At 41.5% G+C, this 16,233-nt stretch overlaps 2 protein-coding genes across 3 annotated transcripts in view; one reads left to right on the top strand and one right to left on the bottom strand.

The window, feature by feature from the left end:
* Positions 1-8,657, top strand: part of SUPT20H (SPT20 homolog, SAGA complex component) — a 99,442-nt gene extending 90,785 nt beyond the window's left edge. Inside the window, exons 23-25 of one of the 2 annotated variants that reach the window (XM_073662561.1) lie at positions 761-866; positions 6,329-6,456; positions 8,132-8,657. In XM_073662561.1, the coding sequence (XP_073518662.1) occupies positions 761-866; positions 6,329-6,456; positions 8,132-8,233 (336 nt within the window). In that variant the 3' untranslated portion in view covers positions 8,234-8,657. The remainder of the gene's footprint in view (positions 1-760; positions 867-6,328; positions 6,457-8,131) is intronic. The other variant, XM_073662562.1, reaches the window with a different exon arrangement.
* The window catches only part of EXOSC8 (exosome component 8), a 29,922-nt gene continuing 22,200 nt past the window's right edge, over positions 8,512-16,233 (bottom strand). Inside the window, exons 9-11 of the mRNA XM_073662563.1 lie at positions 15,207-15,327; positions 13,496-13,602; positions 8,512-8,744 (exon numbers count right to left, since the gene is read on the bottom strand). Of these exons, the coding sequence (XP_073518664.1) occupies positions 8,629-8,744; positions 13,496-13,602; positions 15,207-15,327 (344 nt within the window). The 3' untranslated portion in view covers positions 8,512-8,628. The remainder of the gene's footprint in view (positions 8,745-13,495; positions 13,603-15,206; positions 15,328-16,233) is intronic.

Raw genomic sequence — 16,233 nt, 5'->3', positions numbered from 1 at the left:
GTCCCCATCATTGGTGATCGACTAGTCGATCTGCGCTTATTACAAGCCGGACATTGGCCCGTGTACATGGGCCATTAGTCTAGTATGGTATATATTTATAACACCAGCATTAATCTCCCGTCACCAGAATTATGGTCTACGTGGCATGTTCAGACTGGCTTTCCTAAAATCCGGACCCCTGAATGGGCAGCATAGATTGTTTTGACGTGGGATTATCAAGGATACATTTATACTAGACGTGCACGCTGCATTTCTGTGACTAAAGTTACCCCCTCACCAGTGTCCAGAAGATGAGCCTTTTAGAGGGGTCTTCACAATGTAGGACAGCTGTACCTGCCTTGATATGGAAGGAACGCTGTAGTAACCAGAGATTTTTTGCAGGTTTTGTTGTGAACCATCCGCACTAAGTGTATGACGTATGAATTAGACATGCATTGGAAAGTATAAGGAGCACCATGACAGTCACTGAGAGTTAGGGTCCATAAGTTCCTTTTCCAAGGGACTGTGAGAAACGGGCGCTCAGAGTCAGCTGCTCAAACCTAGCCAAATGTGAGCATTCAGCGCTCTCCGAAGGTCCCATCATTCTTATGGAAAGTGGCTGTACACGTGGCCTAACCCTGCCAGAAGCCCCTCGTTTCCAATGGTGACTCGATCTACATTTTTTGTTTGTTAGGACTAGCTTACAAAATATGAGATGCATACATGCTATCCGTTGTCTTCTTCACTTCAGTCTTCTGCTCTGCTCGTGTGTTCTTCGCAGGGAATGGAGCAAGGCCCTAACGGTCAGGAGCAGACATTAACGTCTCAGCAAGCAGCAGTTATTAACCTGACCGGAGTAGGTGGTTTCATGCCTCAACAGACAGCTGGTATGTATCCATACACCCCATCTCCTCAGTGTATACCCCTAAACATCTCATCTCCTCTCCATGAAACTGGGCTCAGACTATAGTCATGCAGCAAAAGTGGGAATCCATTCCAAGGAACAATCACCACCTGATTGTAACGGTGCACTCTTATCAGCTACTGCAGTTCTTCAGTAAGATTTTGAAGAATATATTACCTTACAGGATTGCTGACGTTGTGAAGGCCTGGAATTGTTCTAGCATTGGGAAAAGGTTGTGGTAAATGGTGCAATTTGTTCATGTGACTTGTTATGTTCACATGTTGCTTTTTTGCTGCTTCATTTCTGCAGCCAAAACATAATCTCCAGGCAGTAAAAAAAAAAAAAAAAAAAAAAAAAGCTGCAGCCAAAAAGCAGGTTTTGCTGCTTTTCTTGCATTTTTCAGGATCCCAAAGTTCAGCTTTACTTCCACCACACAAGCATGCACAATGCAAGGTGTTAGGCCACCAATGCAAGATCTATGTGACACCATAAAACATTTTTGGAAAAAAGGGCAATTTGATCAAATTATTTAGTGGAAAAAGTGTTGTTTTTTTTATGTCTGAAAAAATAGTGTTAATTCTGAACAAAAAAAGGTTGAGTTCATGAAAAGCAGGGGGAGATTAATTGGTCAGGCATAGTTTACCTAAGGCTTTGTTCTATTTCATACATTGGTCGGCCATTGACATGGTCAGGCATTGTTTACTTTCACACATGTTAGTATCACTATAGTTGAATTAAAATAGTAACAGCAACGCTAAGGTGAGGAAACCAAGACATCTTGATTTTGGGAAAATTACAGAAATAAATGGATTTTCACATCTTGCCGCACGTTTTTTTTTTTTCACTGAAACGCTGCAAAAACTGATAGCAACGTTTTTTGCTGCTGTTTTGCACTTACTCTTTTCTTTCAATGGGTGAAAAGAAGCTGCAGTTTTTTTTCCAATTCAGTACGGAAAAAAAACTGTGTGTGCATGAGATTTTCTGAAATCTCCTAGCTTTTGCTGGTTCTGTAAAAAGCAGCTTTTAATTTGCATAAAAAAAACACCAAAAATGCAACGTGTGAACATAGCCTTCCGCTTTTATTTTTATTCACACATCAGTATTTTTGATTATTTGCCAAAACCAGGAGTGTCTCCAGAACACAGACCAAGTGTCAATCTTTCAGTGATGAATTACACTGGTCTACAGTGATATTGGTTTTACACTGTTTGGTTTTCCATTAATTATACTTGTGTATACAGTGATTTTAATTACAGTAGAATTCTGGCTTCAAAAAGTAGCTTTCATAGCCTTGTAAGCCTACAAATAGAAATTAATTCTAGGTCATTAAATATCCCATATTTCAAAAACACTGTTAGTTAAAAAATGCAATAGCTTTGAGTCTGTGATCACACACAAGTCGTATTGGGGGAATACATTATTTTCAATGATGAATTATCTCAAAAGCTAAAACCAGTTCAACAAAATTAATAGGATTTTTTATTTCTGTGCTCTCAAAATACCCTAAATCCATTCAAAAAACCTTATAGACCTGTGTTAGGCCACGGCTCCACGGTCAGTATTTTTTCTCAGGAGTGGGAGTCAAAACCAGGAGTGGGAGATAAATGCAGAATTGGTGACTTGTTCCTATTATACCTTTTCTCTGATTGTTCCTCACCTGGTTTTGGCTCCCACTCCTGAGAAAAAATACTGATAGTGGGGCCGTGGCCTTGTAGATAAAAAATATAAGTTCCACTCCTGGTTTTGGCATGCAAACACTGATGTGTGAATAGATAAAAGTACATTTATGGGCTTAAAGACATAACTTATCGAAACTTTATGTAGAACTTGATGTGCTACTGACACTTTTCTCCTTTAGTGGATTTTAGCTTTCCACAGCAACCAACTTATTTGCTCTAATAGGATGTTAGGTAGGCGCATTTAGTTATAGTTTTCCATCACTTTTCTTACGGATATAGAAAGTTATTTTAACTCTTTCAAAATATAGGGACAGAATTCTAAATACTAATCTAATTAGTGCAAACTGCCTCTTCAGAGAGGACGAGAATGAGAACTCTAGCGCCACCTATAGGAAGTGGCAATCCTAAAAGTCAGTATTGACTCTGCAGCAAACCTTGTCACACGACTTAGGATAATAGCCAAAATCTCAATTTGCAGACACTGTGTTTCAGGGTACTGCCGCCTGTGAGTGCAAAGTTTGGGGGGGTGAGAGGTGTCTGACCGGTATCCAAGGGGTAATGTTTCTTATTAGTGCAAACTTGGACTAGACCAACTTAAATTATTGTTATTTATTATTCTAGCTCCATTTATTCCATGTTGCTTTACATGTGAAAAAGGGGGTATATATAGCAAAAACAATTACAATAATCTTGAACAAAAATGCAACTGGTACAGGAAAGAGGACCCTAAATGCACCACATTTATGATAGTAATTTAATAAATTTGGAGAACTTTTTGACTGTAATTTAGGCATACACCAATTAGTTGACTTGCTTTGTGCCAGAAATGTGCACCACAATTTTGGTTCAGTTTTTAGCATATGGTATTGCACATTAGACTATGCGCCTTTGCACTGAGGCCACGTCCCCTTGTCGGGGGAAAAACGCAGGAAGTATCAAAAAAAAACATAAGATGTGACGGAAGTCCCAAAAAACAGTTTTTGGGAGCAGATTGCACCAGAATTCTGGTACATTTAATGCAGCGTTCCAGCGTTTGTTTCTTTACTTATTGCAGCGCCGGAGTGATACTACTAATCTAAGTTCCCTGCTCCTAGAGATATACTCACCAGCCACAGTCCTCATCTGTTATCAGCTCCGCTCCGGTCGGTCTCCAGCAGGTTTGACCTACTGGAGCGATCCGGAAGTCACAATTCAATAGAAGTCTATGAGAGTCAGAATGAAAGTAATTTTGGCATTTTTTTTTTTCTGTTTACTGATCATACTCATTAACTTTATATTTTGATCATTCTTTTATGGAACATTTGTTTTTATCTTTATTTTTAAAGAGCGTTAAAGGTGTTTATATTTAAAACTTTGTAACTTTTCACTGTATTGTTTTGTCGCTTAGAGGACTTAACCCTGGAACCGTCTTGATCGCTTATACCCTGTGCTGCAATACTACAGTATTGCTGTGTATAGCAAAAATCAGTCTCTTCTTGAAGCACAGCCATACACTGGGTTTTATCAGAGCTCTGTGATGGCAGGCCCGGGGGTCTTTAATAGACCCCCAGCTGTCATAACAACTTATCGGTGTCCCTTGATCACATTGATGATAAGCACGTAGACTGTGACCCAGTGCCGACACGCTGTTAATCTGTCAGAAATTAATAGCGGCATTTAACAGGTTCACAGCCGCAGTGGTCATAAGCAGATGCTGGCTGTGCCACACAGTCATTATCTGCTGGGTATGGGGTGGGCTCCGCCTGTGAGCTGGCTCATATACCTGCTCTCTACTTGTGCCGAACATATACGGCGGATTTCAGGAAGAGGTTAACAAGCCCTATATATCCTGTGATTTCCGTAAGTCCACGACTTTTCCTTCTTGTTACAACACTGGATACATCATTCACACTAAAATATCGACTGTATATAGAGCCGTTACCTTTCATTGTCATCCTGTCTGTTCTGATAATGAGACTGCTGAATAGTTATCTGTGCAGCATATCCAAGTATTATGCATTGATCTACTGCAGCTGAACAATATTTACAAAACTAAACATGAGGTTCTTAGTTATCAATATTTGTGTAGAAACACTTGTGAGTTGCCATCTTCCGCAGTTCTCAGTGCCGCGCCGGTACCACATACAGCATTTGTAACCTGTCGGCTCGCCACACATCTTCATTATGGACTGGAGATCAATCAGTAGCCCTTTAACATTTTGATCAGAATTTATAAGTCCACTGCACAGTCATGGCAAACCTTCTGTAGCTCCCTAACCTGTCTGCCATAGTGCCAGGTGGTGACCACTGCTGCATCCACACCACACAGGGGACAGACTATGCAATATAACATGTCTGTCGTAAAAGACATGGACCGCACATCCATAGAATTTTGTGGCCGAGCAAACTTTCTGAAACTGAACATTAAGTTCTTGGTTCATATTTTGATCAAAACATTACCGGGCATATACATTCTGAACAAAATGGTAAAGGATGTCCGGGCTTGGGGTACAAGTCTACAGGCAGTATTGACTGCAGACTTGTGAATCCTTATTGCGTGCACGGTGTGCTGTGGTTATTCATTAGGAGAGGCCGGTCGTGTGTTCGCAAGTATTCGATTTGCATGCTTCCGGCCACATACCAACTAGACGGCTGTGGCCTCGCTCAATACTAGTGTATTGAGCGCAGCCATCCAGTTGGCACAATGTGAGGATTGGATTCACAACTTTGCAGTCAGTGATTGCAGACTTGTACCCTAAGATGGGACAACCCCTTTAAGTAAGAACCTCATCTTCAGTTTGGAGATCTTGCTTAGTCGGAACAGATCAATGCATAGATGTGCGATACATTGTATTTTCCTATAGTTAGTCTAGACTCACAATATGACATAAGGCCCTGTGGCCCATGTAAAATGTACACGATCTATAAATTTTTTTAACCCCTGATATAGATAATGTTTTGTTTGATTTTTTTTCCCACTTCATGAACAAAAATACAAGAAGAAAAAACAACCTGATTTTAAATAATTTTCTGAAGACACATTCCCTTTAAGTGATATTAAAAGGGGTTTTATAAAAAAAAAAATCCCTACAGTCGTTGAAGGGAAGAAAAGTGTTTATTTGCCAAGGCGCTTCCCTATATAGATACCTTAAAGGGGTTGTCGATTACTAGGACAACCCCTTTTTGATCTAAATGTTTGGTGCTGATAAAATAAAAAGCTTATACTCGCCTCCCGGCGCTGTTCCAGCGGTGTGGGCACTAACGGTCCTGGGGCCCTTGTGTGGTTATGACACGTGAGCCTGGCGCCCAATCAGCACTGGTGTCACTGGCTCCGCCTTCAGACAAATCAAACATCAAGAGGAAGTGAGATCAGCCGCAGCCCGGATTTCCACTTGACGTTCGATTTATGTGAAGGCGGGGCCAGTGACACCAGCGCTGATTGGGCGCCAGACTCGCGTGTCATAAGAACCGCACCAGAGTCCTGGGACTGTGTTCAGACACCGCTGGCTTGGGAGGAGAATATAAGTTGTTTTTTTGTTTGTTTTTTTTAATATATATTATCGGGGTTATCCTATCCTAGTAGTGGACAATTCCTTTAATCCAGTGGTCTACAGATCTACTGGGTATTTTAATTTTGCAACGGATGGGGTCCACTCCCCTAATCTAAAAGAAGCCTTGCAGACAGGTACCCTACAGATTAGAGGTGGCCCTTTGTTTTGTTTTTTTTACCCTTTGACATTCACTGCTCCAAATTTACGTACCTGCTCTTCCCTTCTCCTCTCTATAGTGTTATCTCAGCTCGGCTCTGCTGTGAACAGACCTGGGCGTAAACGGCCCCACAAGAATATGCGTCTATCTCCTGCCTTACCACTGCAAAAGCAGCAAGCCTTGCCACAGCAGCATCCACCCATACAAGTAATCAAACACGTGTACATAAATAGGAAATATAAATTACTGCTTCCAAAACTTGTATGAGAAAAAAAAAAGGTAGAATTTCATGTGTTCAGGGAGACTTCTGAAAGCATATTATTAAAAATGGCCAAAATCAGACTTGAGCTTTCATGGTAAAGAAAGATCATGCATGTAAAGTGCTGCATGTGAAATACCACAGCAGGGTTGTAGAGCTGGGGGTGGCCGCTGCACTGCATACAATATAGCGCAGCAGATGTGCGCCAACTCCTGCTACTGTTATAATGGACCATGCCTGGAAAAGACGCTGTTGGAGTAACCTTATGGATGTGATAGACGTAAACCTAACTATGGTGTATAGAGATTGATGGAAATACATGTAAACCTTAAAAGGAGACTTTTTTTTGTTTTTAAATGCATGCTTCATTAAAAATGTACCTTCTAGTCTTTATGTATCACAGTATATAGACTGCAGATACTGCTCCCATCAGAAGGATCCTCATCTACTATTCATTGTGGATATGCCATTAAAGGGAATCTGGCAGCAGATTTTTTGCTATTTAATCTGAGAACCGCATGATTTAGTAGCAGAGACTCTGATTCCAGCGATGTATCAATTACTGGGCTGCTTTTTGTAGTTTCAATAAAATTAGTGTTTTATGAGCAGGTGATTATCATTTTAGGACTAGTTGTCTTGTGCCATGTAGTTATCCTGCTCTTTTTAACTCTGTCCACACCACTGATTGGCAGCTTTTTGTGTACACTGTGCACGGGCAGAAAGCTGTTAATCTGTGGTGGGGTTGTACATAGAACTGCTAAATCTGCAGCAGATAAAACAGTGATTTTATCAAAACTACACTACGCAGACCAGTAAGTGACAGATTGTAGAATCGGTCTCTGTCCCTACATCATACTGCTCTCAGCTTACATGGCAAAAAAAAAACTGGTGGCAGATACATTTCAATGTATGAGATGGGAATACTGTAAATCTGTCAGTGAGCTCAACTTGATGGCAAGATCTGTAGCACGTATCTCTGACCACATCCATGGTGACATTTGAAACTCAAAAGGGAAAGAGAAAAGTTACTGACTGTCAGATGAGTTCACCGATTCCCAAGTTACCTTAATGTAAGGCAGCACGGTTGCTTTGCAGCGCTGGGGTCCTGGGTTCAAATCCCACCACAGACAACATATGAAGGAGTTTGCATGGAAGACTTAATGATAGGGAATGTAGATTGTGAGCTGACAGTGTTGACGTCTACAACGTGCTGGTAAATATGTTGCCGCTATATAAGCGAGCATAATAAATCAATATATCTGCATTCTATGTATTGTGATAAATAGAGGCTGTAGAAGCTAAATGGGATGACCTTTTTAATAAAACACGGTATCACCAAACTTTACAACAACAGAAGAGGCAATCGGAAAGTTGACAAAGGGGTGATTAGACGGATACGTGGGCTACATAACCAGTGTGTACTGCGCCTTTTAGCAGGTCTAATGCCTGACCCTGTAGCCTCAACCTGCCTTGCTTTGGTACCACTGATGCTGCATGACTGCTCATTCATGTGTCTTTGTTGTGCATCGCATCCATATTCAGTTTGTTTACGGAAAAAAAAATTGTACATAGACATTTGGCTGACTATTTTGTCTTTTCTTTTCTCCATCAAAATGTTCACAGTTGCAATTCTTGCAACATCAAATGCACCAAATGGCTACGGCAGCAGCACAAGCTCCAGCGCACCCTCCGCCTCATTCAGACAGCAGGTCAAAAAATAAGTGAAGAGGACGCTCCGACAAACCTGGATCCAAAACAGCCTGGACGTCGGCCACTCCTGACTATCAGAGACACTGAATGGACTCAGCCAAAAATTGCCTTTTCTACAATAATTTTAAATGTGTTTTAATATAAATGACAGATTTTTAGAAAAAAAAAAGTTTATGAAAAGATGAACTCGAACTTTTCATTATAAAAGTGATCATAGAGATTTCACAGCCGAGGAGGTTTTTAAAAGTGTTTTCTTAGATGCAGTAAAAGGACTGTAAGGCATCCAACAATAATGAATGTATAGAAAGTCCCTACACATAGAGGGATTGCTTTATTTAGTACAAAATGTGTCCATCTCTAACAAATACAACTTTTTACATGGTCATTAATGAAAAAAAAAAAAAGTTTCTTTACTGTGTCTTCACGCTAAGCAGAATTTCATCCAACAGAGCTCGCACTTCTTTATGTCTGGAGACCGCCCGACTGATGCACTCCTGAAGCTTTTCTGCAGAAAGTGAGCTTCCGCCTGAGCAGAGAGGAAATGTTAGATGCAGCAGGAACAAGGTGGTTATTGTGCTGATCCCCTGAGGTAGGGTTACCCTCCGCTCAGAGGTAGGGTTACCCTCCGCTCAGAGGTAGGGTTACCACGCCAGAACTACAGCAGTACAATTAGATGAGCCTATTTTCCAGGACGTAAAAGGCCGATAACTTAGGATCCACTGACTACAAGCCACCACATAATGGTTGCACTAGGTAAGACATTAACTAAATCAGGAACCACACGGAAGCGAGGGACTTTTTTTTTATAAAAAAAAACAAAAAAAATACAATGTTAACCATTCTGTATTCTCAAACAAGTTGGTCAATGAAAGCAGCAACAAGCAGAGTTTAGACGACATTTCACGAGCCATGTATGGACCACAATGCTGGGACCGGGCGCGGAGCTCCTGACCTGAACCAAACAGTCTCATATATGCTTGAGACTTAGTTTTGGTAAGAAGACTCGCAATCAATCTAGATAATGTGGTTCGTACATAGCTTGTGACATATTGCCGTCTGAACTCTGCTTTAGTCATGTTGATGACTTGCTTGAGACTACAGAATTTTTTTTTTTTTGGCCCTCTGAACCTGACCTAAAGGCAAGCGCAATTCCACCACTATTTCCAAATGTCCCTCATTGCCTACATGATACATAAAAAGTAAGGAACTATCAGCTAAGCACGATATCTTAGGAAATGTCTGTTAGGCTGTGTGCCCACGATGTGTTTTTTTTAAGCGTTAACGTAGCGTCAGAAACGCTTAAACGCATGGTAGAAGGCCTGCCATGTTCCCCAATGATAATCCGCATGTGCTGTGCACATGCTGCAGAAATTTCCGCTGCAGATTATCATTGCGGAAAAAAAACGCAGCATGTCCATTAATTTTGCGGAAGCGCAGCGTTTTCGCCGCCATTGACTTGCATTGGAACACATGGATTCCGCATCACTGGATCTGTACATGCGGATTCCATGCGTTCCAATGTGCGGATGGTCCCCGGGTGTGGAGGACAGGAGACTCTCCTCCGGACCCGGCTACCATAGAACCTGTAAAAAAAAGAATAAAATAAAAAATAAATGTTATATTTACCCTCTGACGGCCCACGCTGCGCTCGTCCTCCCATGCCGGCAGATCACGATGGACTGAAGGACCTGCGCTGACATCATAGTCTTTTGACGGCAGGTCCTTCAGTGTACCGCGATCTGCCGGCAGCCAGGACGGATTGAAGCAAGACTCCGGGGGTCATCGGAAGGGAAGTATAGATTTATTTTATTTTTAACCATTCTTTGGGGTCACACTATAAATCCATGCAAACGGCATGGATTTATTAGTGTGACCAAGTTGTCAAGCACTTTCCAAGTGATGCTAAAATCGTTTGGAAAGCGCTTGTCAACCCGCATGCGGAAATGCATGTGAAGAACGCTTCACATCCGCATGTCCCTGGCAGGAAAACGCATGTACAATCCGCATGTACAATCCGCATGCGTTTTTTCTTCTAGGGCGATGCAGAAACGCTCAGGAAAAATCTGGAGCATTTCTGCATCGTGGGCATATAGCCTAAATTCTGATTTTGGATCTATGCTGGGATCTTCAGTACTGTTATCCATGAGTGAACAATGCAAAAATTGCAATCAGGCACCAAAAAATCTAAAAAAAAAATTCAAACTTTTATTTTAGCGTCATTAAAAATACAAGGTGATTCAATCGCTACTTTACTCAAAAAAAGATTTCTAACTTCTAGACGAGATGGTCGACCATACTGAAACTTAGACTGTACATACCTTGGTTCATGAGAAACATGTTTAAAAGCAGGTGTTGAAAATGTCCATCGTTCTCATCCAAGCATGCCCGGATTGTATTCCGTGGGACGTCTGGGGTCATAGCCTGAATTCTCTAGGAGTGGCTGTAATGTTCGTGGCTTGATACTGTACACCCAACCCTTCAAATGGCCCCAAAGGGAAACATTCGGTGGTGTTAAATCAGGCTATCTTGGTGGTCGCAGTCCCTTGGAGATTACTCTGTCATCAAAGAAGGCTTCAATACACTGTTTGGATGGCAGATTTCGACCTCCAAACCTCTTTAGAAACTCACTTTGGCACCTCTTTAAGGACTCAGTTTTCACAATGAAAACATCCTCCTCCAAACTGAATCTGCATATTAACAAATGATGAAAGAATTCAGCCGGTGTGAAGTTCATTGCACTCTCACTTCTCATGAACCAAAGTATATACAGTACAAATTTCAGTCGCTTTTAGAAGTTACAGCAATTTTTCAGGGTAAAGTAGCGAGTGAATCATCCTGTACAAAGAATAAAAACGGGAGTTCCAAGACATGCAACACCTTACGCGTTTCGGACAGTAATGTCCTTATTCTTAGAACTAAGATTTACTCACCGGAGTAAGGACATTACTGTCTGAAATGCGCAAGCTGTCGCAGGTCTTGGAACTCCCGTTTTTATTCCTTGTATTTTTAAATTAAGCTAAAATAAAAGTTTAAATTTAATATTTTTGGTGCCAGATTGCAACTTTTTCATTATATGACACATAGTAGAGAGAACATAGACCCACATTTACCAATGCCGGCTAATGGATGGTATCATTTTGATCTTACAAGATGTGCCGAGTTTATCACAGTGGTGCACCCGGTGAGGGATATTTATATAAAAAAAAAAAAAAAAATTGTGATATTTCATTGAGGTAAATACATATGCCAAATCTATCCATGTTATGCACCATTTATATATTTTTTTAGTACCCATGTCAAACTTAAAAATTATAAGAAAAGCAGGAATTGTTAACCTTTTATTGTAAAGTATGATATACTTGTGATTGCTTGTCTATCAAAAGCTCGCATATTCTATTCAGGTAATAGCGGTTTAAAAAGAAAAAAAAATATTGTTAAAGAAATACATTTATCACAATCATTTTTAACATGCATAAATAGATAATTGTTGCAAAATTCTACATTGTGTGACATTTGACACACTGATCTTCTGCTATTCTAAGATTGGGTCCTGTACATGCTTAAAAACTTTTCATTGACTTGTGACATTTGACACCTTGGACTCCTGATTGAAGTAACAATGGGAAATGCACTACCATATTTAAAATGTTACTCTGGCATCATTTGCATCCAATTTATCATTATGGTGCGGCATTCGATACATTTGGGGTAGTTCGAGTATTTTCGCTTTGTTGTAAATCATGCCAATTCTGGTAAACGTGGGCCTAGATGTTAGATTTGATGCATCTTGCAAGAAGTCAGACCCTTTCCCTTCTGTGCATTTTTGGACTCCCAGCAGTATTGTCCCCTTTTTCTAGACACTATGGAAAAGGGTTGAGTAAGACACACCGATCTATAGAGGCTTATTTGATTTGTGCCCAAAATAAAATTGCATCTTTGATTAGATTTCTGGCACAAACACAAAAGTAAGTTTTATAACGGTGTTATTGAACGTACGCCGTGATGCACGAGTTCAGCTCCTGAAGTTTGTGGTCTACTCTAAAATGGGTTAATATGAAGGGATTGTAAGCAGCGGTGATAATACATTGTTGGGATGCAATAAAATGTTAGCATATTGCATTATCCTGCTAATCAAAAAAACAACTCTGCACCTTCTCCAAATGAAGCGTTTGTCGGCTGTCTTACTACCCAACCTTTTACAGGATTGTGAGGGGATTGTGCACGGGACAGAGTTTCCTCAACTTCAAACAAAAAACAAAGTTTTGAATTTCGTATGAGATTGGTGCCTCTGATTAGGTATGAGCGGACCCGTGGATGTTCGGGATCAACCGAACTTTAGTCCAAAGTTCAATTCAGGTACCAGAACTCAACCCGAACTTGAACCCCAGAGAAGTCAATGAGGACCCGAACTTTGGCGCTGAAAATGGTCGTAGTAAGGGCTAAGGGGGCGGCCAAAGAAAGCAGAGTTCTCGGTCATTCTCATTCACTAGGTGTCCTGTACGAATCCCAAATTCTGGTTTGCTCATCTCTACCTGTGATAACTCACCATTTTACTTTGAAGCTCCCTGTGACCCATTCCTATTTGTTGGGACGACTGCTGCTCAACCACTATGGCGTCGGGACCATCCTCAATCAACCTGCGGCTATTTCTTATAGGAGATTCCCAGCCCCGCTCACTTCTACGTCGCTTATAAAAGCTCAGTCTGCCAGGACGAGTGCACGTGACCGATTCTTACCTGTAGGATTCCTCTGACATGCAGACTGTCATTTTGCTACAGGAGACACATCTGTTTCTTATTAGTCTCCAAAGCCAAGTTAATATCGATGGCTTCGGAGACATTTTTGCAATCTGGAGTTTAACTCTTTTCCGATTGCCTTCAGTATTACTACGTTCTGGATATATATATATAGGCAACCAAATAAACCGAACTTACAGTATCAGGCCGCAATTCACACTTTCATGAAACACAGGCAGTTGGCGGATCGGAAGAAGCGGCCCGACCACCAGGTCTCCTGATCTGAGCTGTTCCATATATGCCTATGAGGCAGGTAGTGATGTGGTCAGGCCAGCTCTTCCAATCCAAGCACCATCAGCATTTCACAGGCATGTGACACCGGCCTTTTAAGGATGTATTCATTGATGGCTGCATGTGGATGATGTTAGCGGAAAGGTCTATAATCCGATATAGTTACAGCATGGTTACAAATCACATCTTCACAGCGTGAAGCGCGAGCGAGTGGGTTCCCCTACCCCCCCAAGACGACCTTTCACATTACCTGGCTTCCGAATAGTACACAACTTTCCATCCTCATCTGTCACAACAGTCAGAAGTCCTGTGGCGAAGCTTTCTTCTTCACCAGTTGGGTCCACTATTATGTACATACTATAAATGAAGGAAACAAGTCCAGGTTGGTCTATAGTATGGTGTACATCAGCCAGCGTCATATGTGAAAACCACCACAACAATTAAGAAAATTCACATTATAGAATATGCTGTGTATAGAATAGATTTTACCAGTAATTCCAATCCTTGATGCAAGTTACATACACCTCCAGGCATTAGGGAGCGAATACGCACAAAAGAGATGGCGACTCCTCCGTTATATCCGCTCGTTAACACCTTAGTAACCTCAGCAGTCAGGGTCTTTACCAGATCTGACTATCTGGACTCTCGTCAGCCGCTGACCTGCTGTTAGACTACGCAGCAATGTAATGTGAAGCCTCGTGGTGCACCATGTGGGATGCAGCAGAAAATCCATTGCAAATTGTATATTTTTGTTGCAGATTTCATTGAGGGGCTGTCGCAGGGTTTCATCCTTTGCACTGCAGTGAAAATCCACAGCATCAATCCGCATTGCAGGTTCATTTATGCTGCAGATTTTATTTTTCAAAAACTTTGTAAAAATTTTAGTGCTGCTATGGTCATACGCTGTAAGTTACCCCACACACAAACCTCAACCCCATCCCCACAAATCTCTGCAACCTATTCAAAAGGTGGAAACCTACCTGATTTTACAGTTTCTTAAAGGGTATGTCCAGGCTTTTTAAATATTGATAACCATCAATATGGAAATCAATGAATCAGGACCCAACATCCCCTCATCAGTTGTTATTGGCTCCAGCAGTGACTGGATATAAACAATGAATGGAGCTGACAGCACAGCGCTGTACATTGTGTAGCAGCCGCTGCCGAGTGCTGCAGAATATGAGCTGATCTGCACTTAGCACGAGCTTCATAGTGTACAGAGCAGTGCTGGTCAGCTCCATTAAATATGTGCAACTAGTGCTAATAACAGCTCATCCTAAGGATGAGGATATATACCTGAACAACTGACCTTCAGTATTATTGCTTGTGTGTTGTCCATACACTCTTTATACAGAGAACATGTAAAGGTTGGTGTACAAATTGGTTATGGCGCCTTTCACAACAAAAAGTTATTTCAAAGAGTTGTTCTAGAATATAAAATAATAAGTAATATGGGCGAGGAGTTGGAAATGTGGTAAAATAAAATAACCTATACACACCCATTCAATCCTCTGCTGCTCTCCTAGTCCCTGACAGTCCTGCAGCAATCGTGTGACAGGCACCATTCACGTGATCTTGCAACCATTGGCTTCAGTGTCCCCCCTGTTTTACATCCGAGAGTCATTACTGAGGTCAGTGATTGGTTGCAGCGGTCATGTGAATGATATATGGAATATCACAACACGTCTTGCTCCTCACCTTCCAAAATCAAAGATTGTGGTGTCACATGAGGCATTTTTACAACTTGATTAACACTAGTCTGCAGCACTAATCTAGCACCAAAACATTAAAGGGCCTCAGTTAGGTCAATGGAGTCTATTAGTGACTGCTTGGATCCCCTAGATGAGAGCACCGTCATGGCAGCCGTGGCACTAATGTGGACAGAGACCCGATGTTACTGCAGATGGTCATTCACAGTATGGAAACTTTGCAGTTGAGGTCCGGTCGCATAAGATACTCACTCATCAAACACAGCAAAGGATGTGGACACCGGATGTTTCAGGATGTTCAGGGGACTTTTGGACGATAACTGGACTTGCGCCAAGCCTGTATCTTCACTTATTTTAACAGATGGCAATCGTACTGTGCGAGGAGAGACCAACAACAGTCAGCAAGCAGGAATAGTGTTTACTATGTCTAAACGCGACTACTTTCTACATGACTGAGGCGTGAAGATTGCCCTGAGCAGGCCGGGAAGTTTCACATAAAATGACCCTCTGGAATGACCTCTGTGTTTCACAAGAAATTAAATAATGTGCTGCACTGTAAACCTCTTGTAAAAGTTTCAGCTGGTTAGGTGATAAAATGCTTTTAAAAAATGAATAGAACAAATCTCCTTGTGCCATTTTCCAAGCTATGCAGATCTCCTATAAAAAAGAGCAATAAAACAATTGCGGTTACATAACATGCGGCCAGACACCTCCTAATAAGGCTCCACAACAGGTGAAATCTACAGATTCTTTATTTTCTAATATATCAGCAGATCTGAGAAGGTACATGTGAGCGACCTCTGGTGGTGGTAAAAATGCATCATCGAAATCTGGGAAGGAGAAGCAGTATGCCACGCAGAAGCGGGGGCCGGTAAGTAGTAGTGGGCCGCTGCATATCTGGCGTTATAAAGGGGAGCACAGTGGGGCCGTATAAGCTTGATTTTAAGCAATTTAAGAGGAGTAATCTAAGCAAAACTGCTCCTGTGTTATGCCCAGTACAGGCCTGAATGGGGTCCCTTTAAATCTTTCAGCCCAGCTCTAGATTTTCAGTTTAACCCAAAGTATTCCTTTAAAAGAGATATTCCCATCTGAGGAATTTCTGGCATATGCACAGGTTATGTGACAAATGTCTTACTGGGACCACCATACATTAGGAGAAAGAGGGTCCCGTGGCCCCATTTGGTAGATAAGGTGCATCCTGGTCCAGAGGAGTGTGTCCTCAGGGGTTTAGCAGTTTTCTATAAGGTATAATACCCGGTGACAGCTATACTGTCATAAA

Source organism: Phyllobates terribilis, unplaced genomic scaffold (genome assembly GCF_046119375.1).
Source record: "Phyllobates terribilis strain yellow unplaced genomic scaffold, ASM4611937v1 Scaffold_2__4_contigs__length_985480577, whole genome shotgun sequence".
Lineage (NCBI taxonomy): Eukaryota > Metazoa > Chordata > Amphibia > Anura > Dendrobatidae > Phyllobates > Phyllobates terribilis.
This window is presented reverse-complemented; position numbering and strand designations above follow the sequence as displayed.